The sequence below is a fragment of the Saimiri boliviensis genome, chromosome X (assembly GCF_048565385.1).
Source record: "Saimiri boliviensis isolate mSaiBol1 chromosome X, mSaiBol1.pri, whole genome shotgun sequence".
NCBI classification, from domain to species: domain Eukaryota; kingdom Metazoa; phylum Chordata; class Mammalia; order Primates; family Cebidae; genus Saimiri; species Saimiri boliviensis.
In genome coordinates this window covers 128841980-128868944 of record NC_133470.1, presented here as the reverse complement: position 1 = coordinate 128868944, position 26965 = coordinate 128841980, and the positions used below count along the sequence as shown (strand labels likewise).

The window sequence follows — 26965 nt, the reverse complement described above, 5'->3', positions numbered from 1 at the left end:
TCGTCTCACTTTGCTTTTTAGTCATGCAGAATTGTTTCTACTTTTCCCATCTATCCCATGTAATTTGATGCCTCTGTGTCTTTGTTCACAGTGTTTCCTGTACCTGGGATATGCTTTTTCTCATTGTTTGGCTAATAATCCATCCTCAACACCTATTTCCCATTCCCAATGCCTATCAATTTTAGTAGTACATAGTAACTGCTAAAATTGTATTGGTTAAATGATGGAATTAATAAATTTTTTTATACATGTTTCAACTTTGCTCAGGTATCCTTCACTGAGTATATCTACACACCCTCTACCAGTCAAAGGAGCTAGGCAGGTACCTCTGCTTCCTCCTAAATAACCCTATACTCCCCCCCACTTATAACACTTACTGTAAAGCTGTGAGCTTCTCTAAAGGCAAGGACCTTGTTTTATTCTGCTCTGTCCCCAAGACCTGAAAGAGGGTCTGGCTGAGAACAGATGTTCAGTAAGTGTTTGTTGAACCTAATTCATATTTTGGAAATTAAGAATCAGCAAATCCCTTGTCAAGTAAAACCTACTTTCTACTCTTCTAACACCAAACCAGTCTCCTGAAGCCAGAAGGTCTCTTAAGTACTTTGAATAGTTACCACTATTTTAGATATTAATCTGAAATGGTACATGTAAAATTTCTTTATGAACCCTGCAATGTTATACTGATGAGTTGCATTATTGTGTGTTTTGCACATGTCAAACGAAACTTAGACCACTTCCAATCAAGGCTGGGGCCCTACACTTTCCCCACTTCTTCTTTCCTCTGTTTCCTTTAGTTCCTAAAACCCCTAGAATTTCCCTGTAGTCACTAGTTCAGTACATGGATGAAGGCAAGTTGGTTAGGAACTGTCAGAGATTATTTACTAAGAATAGCATTAGCAGAGATATAACTTTATTAGATTCATAATTGCCCAGCTGCTAAGGTGGCCCTGCAGACTCAAAATAACACTTAACCAATTCATCAGGTACTCCCAGCATGGCCACTTACTTTTAATCTGCTTCCCAGTCTCTCAGAGAGATGGGGAAACCCCCTCTATGTCCCTGTGGAAGTCTAATCATTTATTTGGGGGGTCTAGGTTTACTGCAGTGATCCAGCCTGCACTAATGTCAGAATCCTCCCCTTTGCTACTAAGACTATACTGTAACTCTCACTCAGATCCGAAAAGAATCTAACCCAGGCTATGAAGGACATTAACATTGTTCTACCCTGGTTTGGTTTGAATGTTTGTATATCCACCAGAATCATATGTTGAAATCCTAACCCTCAATGTGATGGTATTAAAATGTGGGCCTTTGGGAAGTGATTAGGTCAAGAGGATGGAGCCCTCATGAATAAGGTAAGTGTCCTCATAAAAGAGGCCTAAGGGAGCTTCTTTGTCTCTTCTGTTACATGAAGGCACAGTGAGGAGGCACCATCTGTGAAGCAGAGACCCCTTACCAGATATGAAACCTGCTGGTGCCTTGATCTTGGACTTCCCAGCCTTCAGAACAATGAGAATTAAATTTTTGTTGTTTATAAACCACCCAGCCTAAAGTTTTTTGCCATAGCAGCTTGAATGGATCAAGAAATGCCACTTTCTGCAAACTAGATATATCCTACCATGCTTTCTAGGGTGGTCCAGAGGGTTCTATTCTCATGATCTTATGTCATATTCTTCTGGCTCTAAATTTGCATTCTAGACCTTCCCAGCACCTTGCCTTCTTATTCCTGCTATCCAAAGAAAGTCTTGGAAAGTTTCAGAAAGCATCTTATACTCCTGATTTATAAGAGGGTAGAAAAAGATTCTTAGTTTTACTCATTCCTTCTTCTTGGGTAGCCTAGAGTTTACCCGATTTTTTAATATAGCTAATATAAATATTTGTATATTATACTAAAGAAGCTATTGTTTCTGGCTTCCTAGTCTCTTAATTTTTAGAAAAATATAGCAGCTTTATTGAGATATCATCCACATACCATGTAATTCTGCCATTGTCTTTTTTTTATTTTTTATTTCTTTTAAATTGTACTTTAGGTTCTGGGGTACATGTGCAGATCATGCAAGATTGTTGCATAGTTACATACATGGCAAGGTGGTTTGCTGCCTTCATCCCCCCATCACCTATATCTGGTATTTCTCCCCATGTTATCCCTCTCCACCCTCCCCACCCCTCGCTGACCCTCCCCTAGCCACCCACCCCTCCACTGACTGCAGTGTGTGATGCTCCCCTCCCTGTGTCCACGTGTTCTAATTGTTCAACACCCGCCTATGAATGATGAGATGCAGTGTTTGGTTTTCTGTTCTTGTGTCAGTTTGCTGAGAATGATGGTTTCCAGATTCATCCATGTCCCTATGAAGGACACGAACTCATTGTTTTTTATGTCTGCATAGTATTCCATGGTGTATATGTGCCACATTTTCTTAATCCAGTCTATCGTTGATGGACATTTGGGTTGATGCCAGGTCTTTGCTATTATAAACAGTGCCACAATGAACATACGTGTGCATGTGTCTTTATAAAGAACAATTTATAATTCCTTGTGTATATACCCAGTAATGGGACTGCTGGATTAAATGGTATTTCTATTTCTAGGTCCTTGAGGAATCGCCACACTGTTCCACAATGGTTGCACTAATTTGCACTCCCACCAACAGTGTAACAGTGTTCTATTTCTCCACATCCTCTCCAGCATCTATTGTCTCCAGAATTTTTAATGATCACCATTGTAACTGGCGTGAGATGGTTTCTCAATGTGGTTTTGATCTGTATTTCTCTAATGACCAGTGATGATGAGTATTTTCTCTTTTTTTTTTTTTTTGTTTTGTTTTGTTTTGTTTTGTTTTCCAGCAAAGCTCTTTATTTTTCTTTGTTCCTTTTCTTTTTTATTTTCCATTTTACTTTAGGTTCTGGGGTACATGTACAGGTCATGCAGGTTTGTTGCATAGGTGCATACTATATCCAGCATTTCTCCTCATGTTATCCCTCCCCACCCTTCTCACCCCCCGCTGTCCCTCCCATAGCACCCCCCCCAACTGTCCCCAGTGTGTGATCCTCCTCTCCCTGATTCCACATGTTCTCATTGTTCAACACCCGCCTATGAGTGAGAACATGCAGTTTCTGGTTTTCTGTTATATGTGTTTGCTGAGAATGATGAGCATTTTTTCATGTTTCTTGGCCTCATAGATCTCTTCTTTTGTAAAATGTCTGTTCATATCCTTTGCCCACTTTTGAATGGGTTTGTTCGTTTTTTTTTTTTTTTTTTTTTTTCTTATAAATCTGTTTTAGTTCTTTGTAGATTCTGGATATTAGCCCTTTGTCAGATGGGTAGATTGCAAACATTTTTCCCATTCTGTTGGTTGCCACTTCATTCTAATGATTGTTTCTTTTGCTGTACAGAAGATCTGGAGTTTAATTAGATCCCATTTGTCTATTTCAGCTTTTGTTGCCATTACTTTTGGTGTTTTAGCCATGAAGTCCTTGCCTATGCCTATGTCCTGAATGGTTTTGCCTAGGTTTTCTGCTAGGGTTCTTATGGTGTTAGGTCTATGTGTAGATCTTTAATCCATCTGGAGTTAATTTTACTATAAGCTGTCAGGAAAGGGTCCAGTTTCTGCTTTCTGCACATTGCTAGCCAGTTTTCCCAACACCACTTATTAAATAGGGAATCCTTTCCCCATTGCTTGTTTTTGTCAGGTTTGTCAAAGATCAGATGATTGCAGATATGTGGTGTTGCTTCTGAGGCCTCTGTTCTGTTCCATTGGTCTATGTTTCTGTTTTGGTACCAGTACCACACTGTTTTGATTACTGTGGCCTTGTAGTATAGTTTGAAGTCAGGTAGCATGATGCCTCCAGCTTTGTTCTTTTTGCTTAGGATTGTTTTGGCTATGCATGCTCTCTTTTGGTTCCATATGAAGTTTGAAGTGGTTTGTTCCAGTTCTGTGAAGAAGGTCATTGGTTGCTTGATGGGGATAGCATTGAATGTATAAATTACTTTGGACAGTATGGCCATTTTCACGATGTTGATTCTTCCCAACCATAAGCATGGAATGTTTTTCCATCTGTTTGTGTCCTCTCATATTTCATTGAACAGTAGTTAGTAGTTCTCCTTGAAGAGGTCCTTTACATTCTTTGTTAGTTGTATTCCTAGTTATTTTATTCTCTTTATAGCAATTGTGAATGGGAGTTCACTTTTGATTTGGCTCTCTGTTTGTCTGTTATTGGTGTATAGAAATGTTTGTGATTTCTGCACAATGATTTTGTGTCCTGAGACTTTGCTGAAGTTGCCTATCAGTTTCAGGAGAGTTTGGGCTGAGACGATGGGGTCTTCTAAATATACAATCATGTCATCTGCAAATAGAGCCAATTTAACTTCCTCCTTTCCTAATTGAATACCCTTTATTTCTTTTTCTTGCCTGGATGCTCTGGCTAGAACTTCCAATACTATATTGAATAGGAGTGGTGATAGAGGGCATCCTTGTCTTGAGCCAGATTTCAAAAGGAATGCTTCCAGTTTTTGCCCACTCAGTGTGATATTAGCTGTGTGGGTTTGTCATAAAGAGCTTTTATTATTTTGAGATACATACCATCAACACCTAGTTTATTGAGGGTTTTTAGCATAAAGAGCTGTTGAATTTTGTCAAAGGCCTTCTCTGCATCTATTGAGATAATCATGTGGGTTTTGTCTTTGGTTCTGTTTATGTGATGGATTACGTTTATAGACTTGCATATGTTGAAACAGCCTTGCATCTCTGGGATGAAGCCTACTTGATCATGATGAATAAGCTTTTTAATTTGCTGTTGCATTCTGTTTGAGAGTATTTTATTGAAGATTTTTGTGTGAATGTTCATCATGGATATTGGCCTGAAGTTTTCTTTTTTAATTGCATCTCTGCCCAGTTTTGGTATTCAGATGATGTTGGTCTCATGAGTTGGGGAGGATTTCCTCTTTTTGTACTGTTTGGAAAAGTTTCAGAAGGAGTGGTACCAGCCCTTCTTTGTACATCTGGTAAAATTTGGCTGTAAACCTGTCTGGACCTGGGCTTTTTTTAGTTGGTAGGCTATTAATTGCTTCCTCAACTTCAGCCCTTGTTATTGGTCTATTCAGGGATTCAACTTTTTCCTGGTTTCGGCTTGGGAGAGTGCAAGCGTCCAGAAATTTATCCATTTCTTCCAGATTTACTGATTTGTGTGCATAGAGTTGTTTGTAGTAATCTCTGATGGTAGTTCGTATTTCTGTGGAATTGGTGGTGATGTACCCTTTATTGTTTCTTTATTGGATCTATTTGATTATTCTCTCTTTTCTTTTTTATTAGTCTGGCTAGCAGTCTATCTATTTTGCTGACCTTTTCAAAAAACCAGCTCCTGGATTTGTTGATTTTTTTGATGGGTTTTTTGTGTCTCTATCTCTTTCAGTTCTGCTTTGATCTTAGTTATTTCTTGTCTTCTGCTAGCTTTTTGAGTTTTTTTTTTATCTTGCTCCTCTAATCCATTCAATTTTAATGATAGGGTGTTGATTTTATACCTTTGCTTGCTCCTCTTGTGCACATTTATTGCTATGAATTTTCCTCTAGACACTGCTTTAAATGTATCCCACAGACTCTGGTATGCTGTGTCTTCATTCTCATTGGTTTCAAAGAACATCTTTATTTCTGCCTTCATTTCATTATTTATCCAGTCTACGTTCAGGAACCAGTTGTTGATTGTCCATGAAGTTGTGCGGTTTTGAGTTAGTTTCTTTATCCTCAGTTCTAATTTGATTGCACTGTGGTATGAGAGATGGTTTGCTATGATTTCCATTATTTTGCATTTGCTGAAGAGTGGTTTACTTCCAATTATGTGGTCGATTTTATAGTAAGTGCGATGTGGTGCTGAGATGAATGTATAATCTGTGGATTTGGGGTTAAGAGTTCTGTAAAAGTCTATTAAGTTCACTTGGTCCAGATCTGCTTTCAAGTCCTGAATTTCCTTGTTGATTTTCTGTCTCATTCATCTGTCTAATATTGACAGTGGAGTGTTAAAGTCTCCCACTGTTATTGTGTGGGAGTCTAAGTCTCTTTGTAGGTCATTAAGGACTTGCTTTATGTATCTGGGTGCTCCTGTATTGGGTGCATATATATTTAGAATAGTTAGCTCTTCTTATTGTATTGATCCTTTTACCATTATGTAATGCCCTTCTTTGTCTCTTTTGATTTTTGTTGGATTAAAGTCTGTTTTATCAGAGACTAGGATTGCTACCCCTGCTATTTTTTGCTCTCTATTTGCAGGGTAAATCTTCTTCTTTCCCTTTATTTTGGGTCTATGTGTGTCTTTGCAGATGAGATGGGTCTCCTGAATACAGTACACTGATGGTTCTTGGCTTTCTATCCACTTTGCCAGTATGTGTCTTTTGATTGAGGCATTTAGTCCATTTACATTTAATGTTAATATTGTTATATGTGAATTTGATCCTGCCATTTTATTGCTGGTTGGTTGTTTTGCCCTTTGGTTGGCATAATTTCTTCATTGCGTCATTGGCCTTTACCATTTGTTTCTTTTTTGCAGTGGCTGGTACTGGTTTTTCCTTTCTGTGTTTAGTATTTCCTTTGAGAGCTCTTGTAGGGCAGGTCTGGTAGTGACAAAATCTCTCAGCAATTGCTTGTCTGTAAATGATTTCATTTCTCCATCACTTATGAAGCTTAGTTTGGCCGGATGTGAAATTCTGGTTTGAAAGTTCTTTTCTTTAAGGATGTTGAATATTGGCCCCCACTCTCTTCTGGCTTGTAGGGTTTCTGCCGAGAGATCCACTGTGAGTCTGATGTGCTTCCCTTTGTGGGTGACCCAACCTTTCTCTCTGGCTCCCCTTAGTATTTTTTCCTTTGTTTCAACCCTGGTGAACCTGATGATTATGTGCCTTGGGGTTGCCCTTCTAGAGGAGTATCATTGTGGTGTTCTCTGTATTTCCTGTATTTGAATGTTGGCCTGCCTTGCTAGGTTGGGGAAGTTCTCCTGGATAATATCCTAAAGAATGTTTTCCAGCTTGGATTCATTCTCCATGTGGTCTTCCAGTACACCGATCAGGTGTGGATTAAGTGTTTTCATGTAATCCCATATTTCTTGAAGGCTTTATTCATTTCTTTTCACTCTTTGTTCTGGTTTCTTGCCTTCTCATTTTATTTCATTGAGTTGATCTTCAATTTCTGATATCCTTTCTTCTGCTTGATCTATTTAGCTATTGAAACTTGTGTATGCTTCATGAAGTTCTTGTGCTGTGTTTTTCAGCTTCATCAAGTCGTTTATGTTCTTCTCTAAGCTGGTTATTCTATTTAGCACTTTGTCTAACCTTTTTTCAGGGTTTTGGGTTTCTTTGCATTGGGATAGAACATGTTCCTTTAACTCAGAGAAGTTTGTTATTACTCACCTTCTAAAGCCTGCTTTTGTCAATTCATCAAATTTGTTCTCTGTCCTGCTTTGTTCCCTTGCTGGGGAGGAGTTGTGATCTTGAGGTGGGGGAGAGACGTTGTGGCTTTTTATGGTTTCATTCTTCTTGCACTGGTTTCTTCCCATCTTGTTGAATTTATATAGTTTTTATCTCAGGTGGCTGCTTGAGGAGGCAGCCTTTCCTTTGTCTGCCTGCAGAGTCACTGCTGGGGTGCCACAGATTCAGTGGAGCTGCTGCATCTTTTATTTACTGAGGAAAATTAGTCTGGCTTCTGCAATGGCGGCTTCCCTTCTCCCCGCCAAGCTTGATTGTTCCTGGTTGCTGTCTAACTGATGTTCTGGGTATGTAACTCTGGAGTGAGAGTTTTTTAGCCTGCTGGGCTTTGTGCAGTGGGGTGTGGGGGGGGGCAGTGGGGGGGGGGACCCATTCTGCCCTTTGTGCTGTTTCCCTGCATTCAGTTCCCCTTCTTACTAGGGGGTGGGTAGCTCCATCCTGCCAGCTTTTTGGCTTTCTTGGTGTCAGACAGTGCTTCCACCTAGATCTATGCTGACAGCCCCAGTGCTGGCCGAAGTTGCTGTTCTGCCCTGTTCAGGTAGCTTGCTGAGGCTTTCCAGCCCAGCAAAGATCTCCTGTTCTGTGAGTTGTAGAGGGCTTGGGTGAAGCACTGTATCTGAACTGACGTCCCAAAGGGGGAGAGCCCCTGGTCCTCTGGTCAGTTGCACGCTCCTCTTGGGTGGACAGTGCCCTGCCTTGCCTCAACTTGCCCTATTTGGTTTATACCCACTGTCCAACCAGACCAACAAAATGAACCTGGCACCTCATTTGGAATTGTGGAGACCACTTGGCTTCTGTGACTCTCTCACTGGGAGCTGCTTTCCAGAGCTGCCTCTTATTCAGCCATCTTGGGATCCTCGCAGTTTTCTAAAGTGAGGATCCTCATTCTCAAAGCATACATTGGAGTGTACACTTCAGTGATCTTTAGTATATTCACAGTTACCTTACTAAACCAGATTTGCATCTGCCCTCCTGTGCAGCAAAGCCAAACAGTGACATTGGGATTTGCAGTGAGAGAAAATGAGGCATTTATTTCAGGGCACCAAACAAAGAGAATTAGATAGCTAATGCTTAAGACCTGAGCTCCCTGATAGCTTACAGGTAAGGGTTTTCAAAGGTGGGGAGGCAGAAGTTATAGGCAAAGTCATAAGTCATTACATAGAAGCTACATTGGTTTGGTCTAAAAAGGCAGGACATCTTGAAGCAGGGTATTATAGGTCATAGATTTGAGATTCAAAAGTTTTCTGATTTGTGATTGGTAGAGGAAGCAATGCTTTGTCTAAAATTTTGAGGTCAGCAGAAAGAAATGTTGATATCTGGCATGTGGGTGTGACTTTGTCCAGGTACCTCAGAAAAACATTTAGAAAAAAGAAGGGATGCCAGGGTTTAGTCCTCAGTTTCTCCATAGCTGAATCTATGTGCCAGAAGAGGACATTTTCCATTTGATAGGGTTCTGGGTTTCTGAAAAACAACTTAGGGACATACATTAAGATGTTATCTTTAGTTTATGTAGGTAACCAAACATTTTGTGACTCTAACTTCCTTGGCTATTGTTTTAAGCTATTATTACCTTCTTACTGATCAGGTTGCTCATTTACTTCTCAGGGCTAGCCAGGTGCATGGAATTTCCATTGAAGGTACAGAGATTTTCCTTTATTTCCATGCTTGAGGGGAGGGCAACAGGCACCTAAGAGGGGTCCCTGCTCATCTCAGTTGTGTAATCATTACCACAATCAATTTAGGAACATATTCATCATGCCCAGAAGAAACTCGCCTATATTAACAGTCATCAGCCATTTCCTCTCAACACACCCACAATCTCCTGGAAACAATGAATCTACTTTCTGTTTCTATGCCTGTTCTGGATATTTTATATACATGGAATCATACATATGTCAACTTTTGTGCCTTCTTTCACTCAGCATGTTTTCAAGGTTCATCCATGATGTAGCATGTATCAAAACTTCATTCCTTTTTATGGCTGATAATATTTCATTGTATTTGTATGCACATTTATATAACATTTTGTTTATCCATTCATCTGTTTATAGACATTTGTATTGGTTCAACTTCGTGGCTATTATGAATAATGCCATTATGAATATTCATGTACAAGTTTTTGTATAGACATGATTTTATTTATTTTTTGTATATATCTAGAATGAGAATTGCTAATTTACTTATAAAATTAAGACCTGAGACTGCTATAGAAAACAAACATCTGCTATATTCTCTAATGGGGGTGGAAGGAAGAAAGCTTTGCCACTCCCACCTTGTAAGTCAGTAGGGTAAACAAGCCTAATTATTAAAAAGAGCTACCCTTTTCCTGTCTTTAGCATAATCAAAGCAGAGCATTCTTGGTATAGAAGCCCCACATCAGGAGGTATTTGTTTTATTTTTTGTGTTTAACAAAAGTCAATGATATATTGATATTTGCATTACTAGTCATCCTATTTTAAAGTGATGAAACACTCTTCTCCAAGGAAGCTATTTTTTTCCTCCATATATGGACAGAGCTAATTAACAAATGGATCTATGGCCACCTCCAGGCTGTGACACATATTCTATATTCTCAGGAGCCTGTGCATATTACAATTCTGATGGTAAGTGTAATGTCATAGCTTTCATCTTATACCTGAACAGCAGTGGTAGGTTGACAGCATATAAAGAAACTCATGTGAAAGCGTACTTTACTAGTTGGATTTTATAAATAGCATGTTATGAATTTGTCTTCTAGTAGATTTCATGAAATCTATCTGTTAAAAAAAAATTCCAGCATTTTATTGATATTTAGAAAACCTGTTTTGGTGCCAAGAAATAGAAATAAAATCTCTTAACAGGCAGGTGTGAGGGTGAGGAAGATAGTGATTTATAGTTTCTCCTTGAAGAGGGTTTCTGAGTTGCCATTTCACATCCATTAATGGATTTAAAATTAGTTTTCTGAATCTTAGTCATTCTTCAAAGGAAATCTCCTTGAATAGCAAGAAAATTCTCATAGGTCTTGCTATTATCTCAATATTTGTGTCCCCCTAAAATTCATATGTTGAAACCTAATCCTCAATGTGTTGGAATTAAGAGGTGAGGCCTTTGAGAGATGATTATGTCCTGAAAGCTCTTTTATAAGAATTAGTAACCTAATAAAAGCAGCTTGAAGAATCTCATTCATCCCACCTACCATTTGAAGATACAGCAAGAATGTGCCATCTTTAAAGAAGAGAGTAGTCCTCACCAGACACTGAATCTACCAGCACCTTGATCTTGGACTTTCTAGCCCCTAGAACTGTGATAAATAAATTTCTGTGTTTTATAAATTACCCAGTTTGTGGTATTTTGTTATAGCAGCACAAATGGGCTGACACAGGTCGCCAGATGCACATGCTTTTTGGCTCTGTCTGCAAGCCTTTTAGAAACAACAACTATGCTGTTCCTGTAGTATGATGCTCTTACCTTTGGTTTCTTTGTAGGAGAGAATCTATGAAATCTTCTTTTTAAATGCCAACATGAGGCCAGGCACAGTGGCTCACATCTGTAATCCCAACACTTTGGGAGGTCGAGGTGGGTGGATCACCTGAGGTCAGGAGTTTGAGGCCAGCCTGACCAACATGGAGATACCCCGTCTCTTCTAGAAATGCAAAATTAGCTGGGTTTGGTGGTGCATGCCTGTAATCCCAGCTACTTGGGAGGCCGAGGCAGGAGAATTGCTTGAACCCAGGAGGCGGAGGTTGTGGTGAGCTGAGATCACACCATTTTTCTCCAGCCTGGGCAAAAAAGCAAAACTCTGTTTCAAAAAAATCAAATAAATAAATAAATGCCAACATGAATTTAAAGTATGTCTATATATATGATCTCCTTAGAATGAAATTTCACTTGAGTAACTTGAGGGCCTAGAAAGAGTAACATAATGAAAACCCTTAAATGAACATTCTACAAAATCTATAAAAAGTAATGAGAATAGAAGAAATTGAGCAGTGGATTTAACATCTAGCTCAAGTCCTAGTCTGATGACTAGGTATATGACAATGAATATGTTGCTTAAATATTCTTTACCTTAGTTTCATCATCTGTAAAGTAGGGGAAGTAATAATAGTACCTATCTCATAATGTTGCGGACATCAAATGACAGCATGTATATTAATGTGCTATACAAATGGTAAAACATAGCCGGGCATGGTGGCTCATGCCTGTAATCCCAGCACTTTGGAATGCTGAGGTGAGCGTATTACCTGAGGTCAGGGGTTCAAGACCAGCCTGGCCAACATTGTGAAACCCCATCTTTACTAAAAAATACAAAAATTAGCTGGGCGTGGTGGCAGATGCCTTTAATCCTAGCTACTTGGGTGGCTGAGGCAGGGAGAATTGCTTGAACCCAGGAGGTGGAGGTTGCGGTGAGCCAAGATCGTGCTACTGCACTCTAGCCTGGGTGACTGAGCAAGACTCCATCTCAAAGAAACAAAGAAATAAAAAAAAAATGTGTTTACATAATTATTTTAAAATTGATTTATATTTCAATTAATAATCATAAGAAAACAAATTCCTATGGTATGTGGATTGAGGTATAGGGGCAGCCTGGATTTACATGAATTTACATTTTCATCAGTTAACAGAAGTTCCTTTCAAAATCTAAGCTTTTGTTTCCTTTTACTTCTTCACAGTAAAATATATGAGATGAAGATACTCATGTGTCAGATTAGTTCAATATCAATATAGAATCACCAGCCAAGCAGGGACATGACATCAAAACACAAACTAAACACTAGTTAATTAAGAACAAGAACATACAAGTACTACTATCAAAAGACACACTGTGTCATCAGGATTTGATTTTGATTACTCTCTTTGGTATTGGGTCAGATTTCAACCTTTAATTTTGGTCTGCCAGTGAGGTGGAGTGATGGCAAAGTGGAGTATCCTCTACTTTCAGGGTCCTGAGGTACAAGCTTGGTCTCAGCTACATCTGTTTCCACTAGTCCCATTGAAGGTTAAAAATCCATCTGTTCAAATATTTCACTGGAGCTAGAGATGGCTTGTTTAAAGGACCCCCAGGTGCTTTTCTTTCTCTATACAGTGCATTCTTTTTGGCGTATCTTTGCTTCTTGGTCTTGTTAAACATCTTCATTCCTTGGTATAAATGAACAGCTGCCTAAAGATTTGCTGTCTGTTTCAGACTGGACTGGGCTGACGGTTCTCAGGCTGCCTCAGCCTTAAGGGAAAGAACTAAGTGGTTTGTCTTTCATGGAGGTTAATAAGTGCTTCTCTTGTTGGTTCGTTTGTGTGTAACTGCTCAGGCTTTGGCACTCAATCTGTCAGGGATCTTAACAAATTACCCTTTGGTTATGCACTTAAGTGTTGAACAGTGAGAACACGTGGACTCAGGGAGAGGAGCATCACACACTGGGGGCAGTTGTAGGGGGTAGGGGAGAGACAGCGGGGGTGGGTGGGGAGGGTGGGAAGGGATAACATGGGGAGAAATGCGAGGTATAGTATGCACCTAAAGTAAAATTTAAAAAAATAAATAGAATCTAGTTATTAAAAAAAAAAAACAGCACTTGTATTACCAGTATAGTAACCAAATGTTGAAGCAAATTACCACACGTCACAAACAGACTTTAAACCATTTGCTTGACTATTTCCTTGACCTGTCTTGAAATGTGAGGAAATGGGGAAAAAAAAATCAAATGATAGGAATGTTTTGCATTTGTGGAGAAACAGAGAAAATCCATGATAGTTTTAAGGGAAAATATGCATAGCAGCTCTAATTCCAAGAAGATAGTTTAACTATGTGTCATTATTTCAAAGTTTGCTATATATTTTCAGGTTGTTAGGAAATATTTCTAAATTATGTCTATTTTCCTGTCTTGATAAAAAGTTGATCAAAGTCAAATAAATATTTCTATAATGTTGGGAAATCTCATTTTGTCCCTGAGCATCTTTACTATACAACTGTGGTGCTTAGTGTCTCTAGACCACTGCTTTGATCATCAGTGAAATATGTCTAGGATCATAGATGGAGATGTAAAAGGTTTAGGAAATAGAGCTGAATTGCACTGAACACTTCATTCCTTTAAAGTATTTTTAGTGAAATTACTACCACTTTTTTTTTTCAATTTGACTTGCCATTTTTTTTAAGTGGAATATTCAAAACATGACTTGAGAGTTCTTTTAGTTGTGCTCTGGCTGATTATGCTTTAATTCTATTATAATAATTAGAGAAAGGGAGGTAGGGAGAGAGGAAGAGAGAATATTACATTAACCAAAATGGTGTCTATTCAATGGGAACATTTACAATGTAGAAGGTTTTTTGTTTTGATTTGGTTTTATTTTGGTCTAGAGATTTATCATAGTAGGCAGGAGAAAATTCAACTGAAAGGAAAACTTCAGTTCCTCTGTTTTATTGACTAATGAAGTTTGGAGCAAGATGATAAACATAAATAATAAAATTGGGATAGTACCCAGAACCTATGTTGTTTCAACGTAGGCTTTCACATTTCATTAGAAAGTGGGCAATATGCAAATGCCCATCAATCAACAAGTGGATAAAGAAACTATTATATCTATGTGTGTGTGTGTGTGTGTGTGTGTGTGTATATATATATATATATATGTGTGTGTGTGTGTGTGTGTGTGTGTATGTGTGTGTGTGATGGAATACTAGTCAGCTATAAACAGGAATAAATTAATGGCATTTGCAGCAAGCTGGATGAGATTGGAGACTATTATTCTAAGCGAAGTAACTTAGGAATGGAAAACCAAACATCACATGTTCTTACACATATGTTGGAACTAAACTATGAGGATGCAAAGGCATAAGAATGATAAAATGGGACCTACAGCCGCCCGGGAGAAGATGGCCGCCCCAACAGTGCCCGGGCTCTCCCAGCAGGTGCGATACTTCAGTACATCTGTGGTCAGACCATTTGCCAAGCTTGTGAGGCCTCCTGTTCAGGTATACGGTGTTGAAGGTCGCTATGCCACGGCTCTTTATTCTGCTGCATCAAAACAGAAAAAGCTGGAGCAAGTAGAAAAGGAGTTGTTGAGAGTAGCACAAATCCTGAAGGAACCCAAAGTGGCTGCTTCTGTTTTGAATCCCTATGTGAAGCATTCCGTTAAAGTGAAAAGCCTAAGTGACATCGTAGCAAAAGAGAGGTTGTCTCCCCTCACGACCAACCTGATCAATTTGCTTGCTGAAAATGGTCGCTTAAACAATACCCAAGGAGTTGTTTCTGCCTTTTCTACCATGATGAGTGTCCACCGCAGAGAGGTGCCTTGCACAGTGACCACTGCATCTCCTTTAGAAGAAGCCACACTCTCTGAATTAAAAACAGTCCTGAAGAGCTTCCTAAGTCAAGGCCAGATACTGAAATTGGAGGTTAAGACTGATCCATCAATCATGGGTGGAATGATTGTGCGCATTGGAGAGAAATACGTTGACATGTCTGCCAAGACCAAGATTCAGAAGCTGAGCAAGGCTATGCGGGAGGTTATCTGAAAGTGGTGTTCTTCTGCCATCAGTGAAAATTCTTAAACTTGGAGCAACAATAAAAAGCTTCCAGAACAGAAAAAAAAAAAAAAAAAGAATGATAAAATGGACTTTGGGGACTTGGGGGGAAAGGGTGGGAGAGAAGCAAGAAATAAAAAACTACAAATAGAGTGCAGTGTATACTTGCTCAGGTGATGGGTTCATCAAAATCTCACAAATCACAACTAAAGAACTTACTCATGTAACCAAACCCACCTGTACCCCAGTAACCTATGGAAAAATAAAAATAAATAAATAAACTATGGTATAGCTATATAAAAAAAAAAAGAAAGTAGGCAATATAATTACATGAAAAAGTCTTATTTCCAGAAAAAAATATTTTTTCAGGCATATACTACTGAACATGAATACATCCAATTTTTCTTGTGAAACAATTTTCAGGTGGTTGACTATCATTCTATTTGTAGTTCACTGAATGTGCTCTATGGATCATAAAAATAAAAAGGAACATTTTTATTATTAGATACTGCATTATTCTAAGGTGCCTCTGCATAGCAACAACTACTTCCTTTGTTGTTTAGTAAATTCTCAAATCAAATTAAATGAGACATTTTATGTGCTCTGTAATTCATTTAGATCATACATGCTGAGCATTACATGCAAAATCTTGTGACTAGCCATATGTAGTTTACATGTACCTTATTCATAATCACTTAAAATTCTAGTCAGAAAACTTTCAAATTTCTGAATATCACAAATCTAATTTAATGAGTTTAAATGTGCCCTATAAAATTCACATTGAAATTTAATTGTCATTTTAACAATATTGAGTGGTGGAACTGTAAGAGGTGATTAGGTCATGAGGGCCCTACCCTCATGAATGAATTAATGCCATTATAGTGAGAGTGGGCATGTTATTACCAGAATGTATTTCTTATAAAAGGGTGAGTTTGCCCCTGTTTTGTCTCTCTCACCCTTCCTTTGCCCTTCTGCCATTGGATTGTACCGGCCTCTTGATCTTGGATTTCCTAGACACCAGAACTGTGAGGCAATACACTTTTGTTCAGTATAAATTAACTAGTCTGTGATATTCTGTTATAGGTGCACAAAACAGACTAAGACAATCATGTAACTGTGTTGTTTATTTAGCTTTAACTCTGACTGTGATAATTTCTGTTTTCTTGAGACAGAGTTTCTCTCTGTAGCCTGAAAATTTGACATCTATATGTTAGTTCTCTTTCAACATAGATTAATACCAGGATTGACTTTGAATAGTTCTTCCAACTTGGAGTCCTTTTGGAAAAATGATCAGGTCTCTGTAAAAGGCATTATGTGAACTAGATTATGTGCTAATGGTAAATACCATCATAATATAGCTAACATTTATTTAATTTATTTTATATTCCTGTCACATGTCCTATATAAACTTAATTCTGACAACAACTCAGTGAGGTAAACCTTATTTTTCTTATTTCCAATAGATTAAGAAAGTAAATCACAGGGCAGTTAAATAAACTGCTCAAGTTTGCACGAGTTCAAAGTAGCAGACCTGTAATGGACTCAGGCACTCTGACATTAGTATTGTAAAGCAAAAAATATCTGAGACAGATTGTAATCAATTTAAATTGAGGTTTATTTTGCAAAAGTGAAGGATCGTGGCCCATGACTCAGCCTCAGGAGGTCCTGAGAACATGTGCCCAGGGTAGTTGGGTTACAGCTTGGCTTTATACATTTTAGGGAGACGGAACTTACAGGCAAAAATATGAATCAATACAGGTAAGGTATGCATTGGTTTGTCCCAGAAAGGCATGACATCTCAAAGCAGGGGCTTTCAGGTCATGGGTGGATTCAAAGATCTCCTGATTGGCAATTGATTGAGAGAATTAAGCTCTGTCCTGTCCAAAGAGTTGAAGTCAGCTTCAGTAAAGATAAAGGATGTTGTGAAAGCCAAGGCTCTTGTTCATGTATGTGAAATCTCCAGGTAGCAGGCTTCAGAGAGAATAGATGGTGATTTTCTCTTATCAGACCTTAAAAAGGTGTCAGACTCTCCAAAACTGACCTAGTAAGGGAAACAGATTCTTTCTCTACAGAATGCATATTTCCCCTCCAAGAGCCAGGTTTTCAGAGTCGTTTCAAAATATGTTAAAGAAATACATTTTGTTGTAAAATATTTTTATTTCCTTCAGGGCCTGCTATCTGTCGTGTGATGCAATCCCACAGTCAGGTTAGAAATTGGTATCTTATACCTGTGTAACAAACCTGCACGTTCTGCACATGTGCATCTTAGAACTTAAAGTATAATTTAAGTTCACATCCTAGAACTTAAAGTATAATTTTAAAAAATTCATATCTTATTGCTACAAATAGTCTGTTTTATCAGTATTAGGATCACTGTTTTAATGTAAAGGCTGGTCAATTGTGTCTAAACTCCAAAGGGAGGAAGCTATAAGGAGGCATGTCTGACCCTGCTTTCTGTCATGGCCTGAACTAGTTTTTCATGTTTCTTTGGGATCCCTCTTGGCTAAGAGAGGAATCCCTTCAGTCAGTTGAGGGGCTTAGAATTTTATTTTTGGTTTACAGTATCTATACTTTCAATCACTGAATCATACAACCCAGCAATGTCACCATGTGATATAGGAGAGCCCCATTATGTCAGAACTGTTGGTTGATCCTCTGTGCTCTTTATCCTCTGTCTCATTTTGTTCTCTCCTATCCTTGGTGCCAAACGCTATTTCCTACATTTACTTACCATTCAGAGCATCCTATATCCTGTGCAGATGGCTTTGGTCTCTAATAGTGGCATCTTGATCATCTCCTAAAAGAAGCAGAGTTGTCAAGTTTGTTTTATTTTGTTTTCTCCCTTATTGCATTCAACTCTGTTTGTTACACTCTTATTATTACTTTCTATTGCTACTGTGTCTCCTCTACTGGATCCTCTGTTCTTGCTCTCCTTTGTTCTTCATTGTTTCTCTTTATAAATGCATTTATAATCATGGCTCCAGTGAATATCTCTGAGCAGCTTTCTCACCAACCTCTATTACCAGCTGTAATTGTTTTTATAAGCTCTTTTCTCTCTAACCATTTACTACATCCCATCATGAGCTCACTTAGCCTAAAACAAACTTATTACCCTTTTTACCAAACCAGTTAGGCACTACCTTTTAAATTTTTTTTTTTTTTTAACTACCTTTTAAATTTTAATGGCAGGATTCAGCCCTAAAACTTCTAACTCATTTGTTATTTATCCTTCTGGTTCCCTTATCTCTTCAATCATCAAGTCCTGTTGATCCTTCTTTTGTAATATATCTCATCCATTAATTCCTTTTATTCCCAGGGCCTGAATATTTTCCAGACCTCAGTATATCTTGCTTGTAATAGTATAATAATCTAACTAGTCTCTTGGCTTCCATGGTGCTTACCCGCTAATGTCTTTCCTCATTTCAGATCCTCATCATCTGTTCCACTGAGGATAGAGAGGAGGAATAGAACTATAATAAATTAAAGTTAAAATAAGTGGAAATAGAGTAGTTTGAAGTCAGAGGAGTAAGCTGTCATTGTAGGTTAGGATAATCAGGGAAAGCTTTAGGAAGGGGATGGAATTTAGAATTCATATCAATAAAGAGGTCTGAGGGTAGCATTTAAGATTGGGGAAAACTGAGTGAGCAGAAACTTGGGATGGAAATGTAAGAAGTTTGGGGATACTTAGTAGGCCTAGCTGAACTGGAACATGACTGTAGGAAAAATGAGGTTGAAAATATAGTCTGGGCTCTGATTGTAGGGATCGTTGAATATCAGGCAAAGGAATTTAAAATGTATCATGTAGAAAATGGGTAGAGACATGATGAAACTGGCATTTCAGGAAGATGAATCTGGCAGCTGTGTGTAGGGTAGATTACTGGGAGGGGAGACTTGAGAGAGGGGGCCTGGTGAGGAGGTTGTAATAGGGTTCAGATGTGAGTTAATGATGGCTTTGAATAGAATGACAGTGAGAACGGAACTGATGAGATGGATGCAGATGTGCAAAGCATTATGGAAGGAAATTTGATAAGGTTTCCTTGAGAGGCTGAATTTGCAGGCAGTTTGGGGGAGGAAATGGGAGGGTTGGACTCCAGATGACCAGGAGAATATCCATCAAAATGTTCCCATCCTTCAAGCTTCAGTGCTTCCTCCTCTAAGAGTACTTGTCCCAAAGGAGCACTGTGAGCAAACCACTTTGTCTCTAATAGATGCTCAGATAGCATTAAGTGAAAGCCCACTCCAGCTGGCAGTGACTTTGCATGCTCTAAACTCCTAGACACCTATTGACTCTACTTTTAGTAAGTGCTTAGCATACATGATTTCTACTAAACTGGCTTTTAATTTGAGGTTGTTTTACCTCTACATTGAGAGAGATCAGGAGACTTTTGAGGGCAGAAACCATGCTTTATTCCTTAGATCCCCACCTACCTCGTCCATTATTAGACCCACAGTAGTTGTTAAAAATATTTTCCTTGATTGCTTCCTTTCATCCTCTTAGGGGACTTGGATCGATCATCTCACAGGTATACTTTCCTTCCTATCATTATGCTGATGATGCTTACAGTTTAAGTACATTACCACACCTAAGCCTCAGGTAGTTATAGAAACTTTTTGTGTCCTTTCTTCATAGTCTCTTTTCCTTTTCCAGTGCAGTTTATTGAGTCTGATCACATGTTTTATGTTTTAGTAGGTGCTTGGTAATTGTTGCTTTACTTTAAGATTCCTGGCTGTGGTATAAGCTCTGCTTCATAGCTAATGCAGCTTTAGTTCCATCTGCATATTTTAGCAACACTACACAAAATGAATGTATTGGCACAAATGACAGACTTTGTTGGTTTAATTTTGTAAACTGTTTAAAATTTGGTTCATTTCTTTTCATTTGCAAAATATTTTTATTCAAGTGTATTATACAGCTATTCATCTCAGAAGAAATTTGCTATTGCCTGAAAAATACAGTTTGCTTTATGATCCCAATATTATAAAGGATCAGAGAAAATAATACAAATAAAATTTTTATTTGATCTTGAGACTCTTCTCAAATATATTTTATTCTTATACCAATCAGAATTTCTACAAACGTACAATTACATGCTACCTTAAACTGATAAGATTTAATGTATTTGACAGTAATTCCCATTAAAGGAAACTGTTCCAGAAAACTCTCCTATGACTATATGAGAGCCCTGAATTCCAATGCCAGGTCTGCCTTTAATTTCTTTGAGAACTTAGGCAAGGCACTTCGCATTCTTGGTTCTCTTTCTCCCATCTATAAAGCAAGAATATTGAACTAGATCACCTTCCATGCTAGCATTAATTTTGGTTTCAAGTTACCTTAAAAAAAAAGAAAAGAAAAGAAAAGAAAAGAAGTTGTTTTTTTTTTGTTTGTTTGTTTTGTTTTTTTTTTTTTTTCTTTTTAAGCATAGACCATGAAAATTTCAGGAACGAAGAAGGATAGATTGTGCCCCAGCATACATAGGCCTCATAGATATTGGAATGGGAGACAGGAAAGCCATCAGGATTGGAAGTTATTTTGTTTCAGGATCTGACTAACTAAAAAGTGCTCTCTCTCTCTCTCCCTCCCTTCCTCCATCCCTCTGTCTCCTCTTTTCTCCACGTATCTGCAATATCTCTTTCTACTGCTGGCTTCCTTGTATCTTTAGCTTACATGTGACTCATAAAACTCCTAGCTCCAAATCTCCCACGTCCTTCTAACTCAGCCCCTATAATTATGAGGTTCATCCTCTCAATTTTCAATTATAAAATTCAAGAGAGAAAGTGATTGACTCAACTCATTTTTTAAAGCCAGATCTTGTAAAACATAGATTATCTGGTCAAGCTATATAGAATCAATGCATTTGTGTGAATTGTTCACAATGGTTTAATTAGTTGTGGCCAGTGGAGGTGCGATGTTGATTCATTTGCAACTGAAATGAGAGTTAAGGATTGCAAAAGTTATATTCTAGAAAAGTACTTAGATAAACAGGTACTCCGAATTGCACCTAACATACCTTCTATCACTGAAATTCTGTTAATCAAAAAGTATTATTTCTTATTGAATAACAAAAGAGATAGTAGTCTAATGGTTAAGATTTCAGGAAATAGGAGAGATTTTAGTTTTGTTATTGTTAAAATATAAATTCCAGTGTAAAAGTAAGACATGTTTCAAACTGTTCCTAGAACCAACTTGTTCAAAAAAGAGCAGAACTATGGATAACGGAGGAAAAGCTTCATCTAAAGTAAAGCCCTTTTTCACATCTTACCTTAAAAGTCTAGGCAAGGATTTTGGTAATGCATCTCAGTCTTCACATGTCCAAAGCTGAACTTTTGATTCTTACCTTTCCCTCATCTACTTCTTGTCACTTCTTTTCTTTCCCCACCAAATTTCAATTCCACTCATTTTGGTGCAGGCACAAAACCTGAGTTATTTTTCACTTCTTTATTTCTCCCATACCCCACATCCAATTCATTATCCAGTTCTTGAAAGTATAGTCCAAATTTTATCATATTTGTCATCTCTACCTTGCTAGTCAAAGCTATCACTATCTTTTACTGGGACTATTGAAATAGTCTGTGTGATTACTTGCTTTGGGCCACATAATGAAATAAATAAAGCAGATTTTCAGGTGGTGATTTCAGTAGGAAAAGGGAACTCTTTTAGAGAGTCACATAACATATGGGTTCTGGTTCCATTTCTTCTATTAACTATCTATGCAAACTGGAGCAAGTCACTTCACCTCTCTGGAACATGAAGGGGTTTCTAATGGATCTCTTTCTCTCTCAGCATGCCCCACCATACTTGCCCTCATCAACTTGCTTCTGAATCCACTGCTGTGCTTTCTACTGACCATCTGGAGGGACCTTCTCTTCACAGCATCCAGAGCTCTAGGCTGGTGACTGTGGGAAAGAGAGTTATACTATTTATGATGCTCACTGTGTACCAGGCATTATACCAGGTGCTTTATGTATATTATCTAATTTAAACTTCCCCATAACTATATGAAGTAGGTATTATTTTATTACCATTTTGGAGATGAAGAAATAAACTCTAGATGCATTAAACAACTTGTCCAGGTGTAAAGCTAGTAAGAAGTCTTTTCCAGGCTGTTTGTAAAAGGAATATCATTCTGTTTTCTAGAACTTAGAGCTTGGAGGGAAGTTTTGACTATAAAGGTCAAGAGTAGAGATGGGGAAAATTTCAAGTGCTGGTGTTGTTCCATTCAGATTGAGAAGCCAAGCAAACTGAAAATCTTCATCTGTTTCTGAAGATTCCTACAGAAGTCTTTTCCTTCCTCCTCTGCCACCAAAACAGGAAGCAAGGCAGGGAGTCAGAAACAGAGAATGGGGCAGGAAATGGGATATAAAATAGCATAGAGGATGGTTAGTTTTTCTGTACTAACCCCTATGGGACTTTCTTTTTGTATAGGAATGAACTAATGTGCACTAAATTGGTGGCAATGGGATAACAGGCCCTCAATTTCATAAATTTCCAAACACATCCTGGAAACACATTGCTTTCCACGTAAATTATATAATAGAAGGGGAATTTTAAGTTCCAAGCTTAAACAGTGGAAGAACCATTTGGGGGTAGACATGTAAAGTACTTCAGGCTGACTCCTTCTTTTTCACTCCACATAGGTAGCTATTCACTCTGCTTTCTGCAAGCCTTTCCATGCTCTCTAACATTTGGCTTAATCTGATACCAGAGAAAAGGTGATGATTTTGTCATCATAAAAGTACAAACATTGAATTTGAAGGGACTTTACAGTTCATGTAGCCCAAGCCCTTGATTTTTCCCCAGAGAAAATAGACCATATGGGTTAAGTGACTTGTCTAAGGTTACTTAGATAATGATTAGATACAGCTGATTTAAAGAGCCAACATATTTTTTTCTGTGGTTGTTTGTAACAAGAATATTTGCTTTCACAGAGCATAATCTGTTGGGGCCTGACCTAGTGATCCAATCTGAGGCCTGTGTGATTTGAACATTTGCTATTCACTAGAGTTCCAAGAAAGCCTTTACCAACTTTTGTTGCCTGTATTTATTTACCTCAAAAGTTGGTGAGAATCCATATAACTGATGAATTTCTTTGCAGTCTGTTCATGGATGTGTGGTTAAATCACAGGTTTCTTGTGGATGATACTGAGCTTGCTGCTTTAAGGACTCATTGATACCTGCATTTATTCTACAGCCTAATACAAGCAGATATGGAAAATGTCCTGGCATCCTAGATGTATTCTTCCATGTTATTTTTGTTACATGATATGATGAAATTCTATAAATGTGTTTACTATATCCAGAGATGCCTGCACAATTGAGGGGAACTCCAAAGAGGAATGGACTTAGAATTATGTGTAATATGTATTTGTTGTATCCATTTGTCTCATATCTTGTTTAATATATATTTTAATTGTACTCATATACTTAGAGGCCTTCCCTGTTTCAATTGTACAGGTGCTTGAAAAAGTTTCTCTGGGAAAAAAAAAATATTAAAACTTAGTTTATCCATCTACACTTCATTTCATTCTCCCCAAAACTAATCATCTGGAACTTAAATCATAAATCTAAGAGAGAATTTAGGAGGGAAGGAAGGAGAGACAAAGAAGGGGGTATTAATTGAGAGGTTGATTGATTTCTATTGTGATTTATCTGAGGTCACCAAAAAGGCATCTAGGTTTCTCATTTTTCCCACTTTTAAACTGGACAAGTCTACCCATTTAATTCTTCCAAATATGTAAAAGAAAACTCAGCAGAATATCTTATTGAAAATTTGGGCTTCTGGACCAAGACATGAAAATATTTGAAATGGTACATCTGGATTGTAATCTCTAGATAGGTGGACAGTGTTCCTTTGAATTGTGCATGGTGGCAAGGCACACTGGCTAACACCTATAATCCCAGCACTTTGGAAGGCCAAGGTGGGAGGATTGCTTGAGGCCAGCAGTTTGAGACCAGCCTCAGCAACATAGTAAAACACAATCTCCACAAAAAAGAAAAAAATAATACGCTGTGCATGGGAGCATGTGCCTGTGGTCTCAGCTGCTCAAGAAGCTGAGGCCAGAGGGTTGCAGTGAGCCATCACCGTGCCACTGCATTCCAACTCAGGTGACATAATGAGAGCCTGTCTCAAAAAAAAAAAAAATTAATTGCATGTAGTTAAAATAATTCACTACTTAAATTACTAATCTGTTTTAGAAAGTACGTCAACAAATTACTGTGTTTTTTTTTTTTTTTCTCATTCACTTGAATTTGAAATTGGATTTTTGGTAACAACATATGAGACAAATGTGTACAAAAACTGTACAGTATAAATTGCTCCAGGTGATGGTGCCATAGCAAACTTATTACAGGCAGATTCAAGATGCAAAAAGTATTTATTTGACAGCAAGCAGAAAGATAAATTACTCAGAGACTGTGTACATGTGCTTCTATAATTGCTCATAAATTATTATGGTTCATGTTAAAATTCAACACGTTTGCCTAGACCACATGCTTTTATTTTAAATAAGAAAGTTGCAAATTGTTAGGAATTGGGAAAGGTAATCTGCATTATAAAATCATTACTAACACTGGAACATGGCAATTTTGTATGCAACTTTTTCATTTGCTATCACCTATCTGTCAAAATATTAATTTTGTAACAATTTTTAAGATTATGGAGCTTGCAACAGAAAAATCTGCCACTTGAATCTCACCAAAATATTATTTGTCATAAATTAGAGTTCATTATAAGTTGGGTATAACTTGGACCGTCTCTAAGGGGATTTAGTAACTGGATGGCATAAGATACTTTTCCTCATGATGTGGCTTTCCTGGTGCTGGTCCTAAAAGCTATGTTATAGAGGACTTGAGGGGGACTTATATCTTCATAATTTCTTGAAGTAAGTTTAGTGATTAGAATACATTTTCTTAGCCCAGGAATACATGTGTAGTTTTTCAACCCAGTCTATGTCCACTCATCATTATTAGATGACACTTAATTCCAAAGTTACATAATAATATAAACTACTTTTCATACTTATGCTACAATGGCAAGAGCACTTGTTATGGAGTCAAGAATGGAGTTGTAACTTACTGTATGACATAAGTAGGTTGCATAGCTCCTGTAGGTCTCAGTTTCCTATATAATTTTGAATACCATGAACTCTCTGTCTACCATCCATGACTGCTGTGAAGAAGAAAACAAAAGTCTATGAGAATATACTTTGCCAATAAGGCCCTATAGAAATGGAAGGTTTTAATTTTTTGCTGAAATGAAGATCAGTTGCTTTACAATATTATTCAAAGTATATGTAGTGAGGGAAATTTCTGGAATTTAGAAAGCACTAAAATCAGGCACAGTATTCCAGGACATGTTACGTATAGTAGCCACAATCACCTGAAGAGAAAATAAGCACAACTCTCCTTAAGCATTTATTTCTGAGTTTCAAATAATGTTAGAACAAAGATGTTTCATCATTTCATGTAACTGAATTATTATATATGTTAAAAATGATTAATGAAATGTTATGAGTGCTTTTTTATAAGCACTTTTACACACACACATACACATACTTAGGAAAATGTGGACACTATGTGTAACACCATATATGGAGGGTGTCTTAGTCCATTTGGGCTGTTACAACAAAAATATCATAGACTATAGTGGCTTGCAAACAACAAACATTAATTTCTCATAGTTTTAGAGGCTGAGAAGTAAGAACAAGGCACCAGCAGATTTGGTGTCTGGTGAGGGCCTTTTCCTCCCCTTCCTCATAGAGAGTGCCTTCTAGTTGTGTCCTCATGTGGTGTAAGGAACTAGTTAGCTCTCTTTGGTCTCTTTCATAAGGGCATTAATATCAATCATGAGGGCTCTGCCCTCATGACCTAATCACCTCCCCAAAGGCCCTACTTTCTAATCCCATCATGTTGGGAGTTAAAATTATAAAATATGAATTTTGGACAGACACAAACTTTCAAACCATAGCAGAGGGACAGTTAGGCAATTGTCTTAGGGTCCCTTTAACTTCTAGGTCAGTTGTTGGGAAACTCTGACCCAGGGGCTAAATCTGGCCCACCAACTATTTTGTAGTTTTACTGAAATACAGTCATGCTAATTTGTTTACAAACTGTCTGTGGCTGCTTTCTCACTACAGTGGTAGAATTGAGTATTTATGACACAGTGTGGCTGAAAATATTTATCAAGAGGCCCTTTACAGAAAAAATTTGCTTATTCCTATTCTGTGCTTTGCAGAAAAGGCTGCTCAAAAGCCTCCTTCGCTTTTTCCATTTCAGATGAAATGCACATTTCCCCCTTGATATGCACCAGCTTTTTAGTTACTTATTTTGCCAAAAGAAAGAATACAAAAGACTCAACTGACAAGACTCCTGGTTTTGCTTTTGATTCCTTCCATTTGTCTTCTCAACTTTCCCCATAATCAATAAGAAGAGTAGATAATCTTCACCAAACAGGGTTTTCTCACAATTTTGGAAGGATTTTATATTTCATACAAGTATTGTGGAAAGGTAAACTTTATTTTCTAGAACTTTTGATATATCTGCTAATGTGTCATGCATATTTTACATTGAATTATCAGAATCTGCAAGTATGATACCACAACAAATACATTCTGTGCTTTTTACCCTGGTTTCTGGGAGCTCCTATCATTTCTATATCTCTAGGTCTTGTGGGTCTATGGCTGAATGACAACCCATTCCTAAGATGATGGTCATTTCAGGCTTAGAAAAGGGAGTAGCTATAGTTAGGGTTTGCCCTAAATAAGAAGAGACTGGTCCAAGGTCCTTTCCTATGTGAACTTCTCTGTCATGTCACTGAACTCTATCTAAAGACCTGCCATTTGTTTACACACCCTCCACTCCAACTTAATTCTACAGAGGAGAGTTAAGAGAACTCTTTCAAAGGTTCTCTTTGTAAAGTAGAGATACCTTCTATAAGGTATCTCAACAGCTGATGAATTAGACATTTATTATAATGAGTTAAAGACATTCATGTGTTCTTGTCAAC

The 26965-nt window shown here is 37.8% G+C and overlaps 2 protein-coding genes across 2 annotated transcripts in view; both read left to right on the top strand.

Annotated features, from left to right (window-relative positions):
• IL1RAPL2 (interleukin 1 receptor accessory protein like 2) overlaps positions 1-26965 on the top strand; it is a 1129803-nt gene that overhangs the window by 501223 nt on the left and 601615 nt on the right. The gene's annotated exons all lie outside the window — the stretch shown is intronic.
• On the top strand, positions 14234-15052 carry LOC101046136 (ATP synthase peripheral stalk subunit OSCP, mitochondrial-like). Its single transcript, XM_003935896.4, has one exon. It carries the CDS (start codon positions 14256-14258, stop codon positions 14952-14954), a length of 699 nt encoding a protein of 232 aa, XP_003935945.3. The 5' UTR covers positions 14234-14255; the 3' UTR covers positions 14955-15052.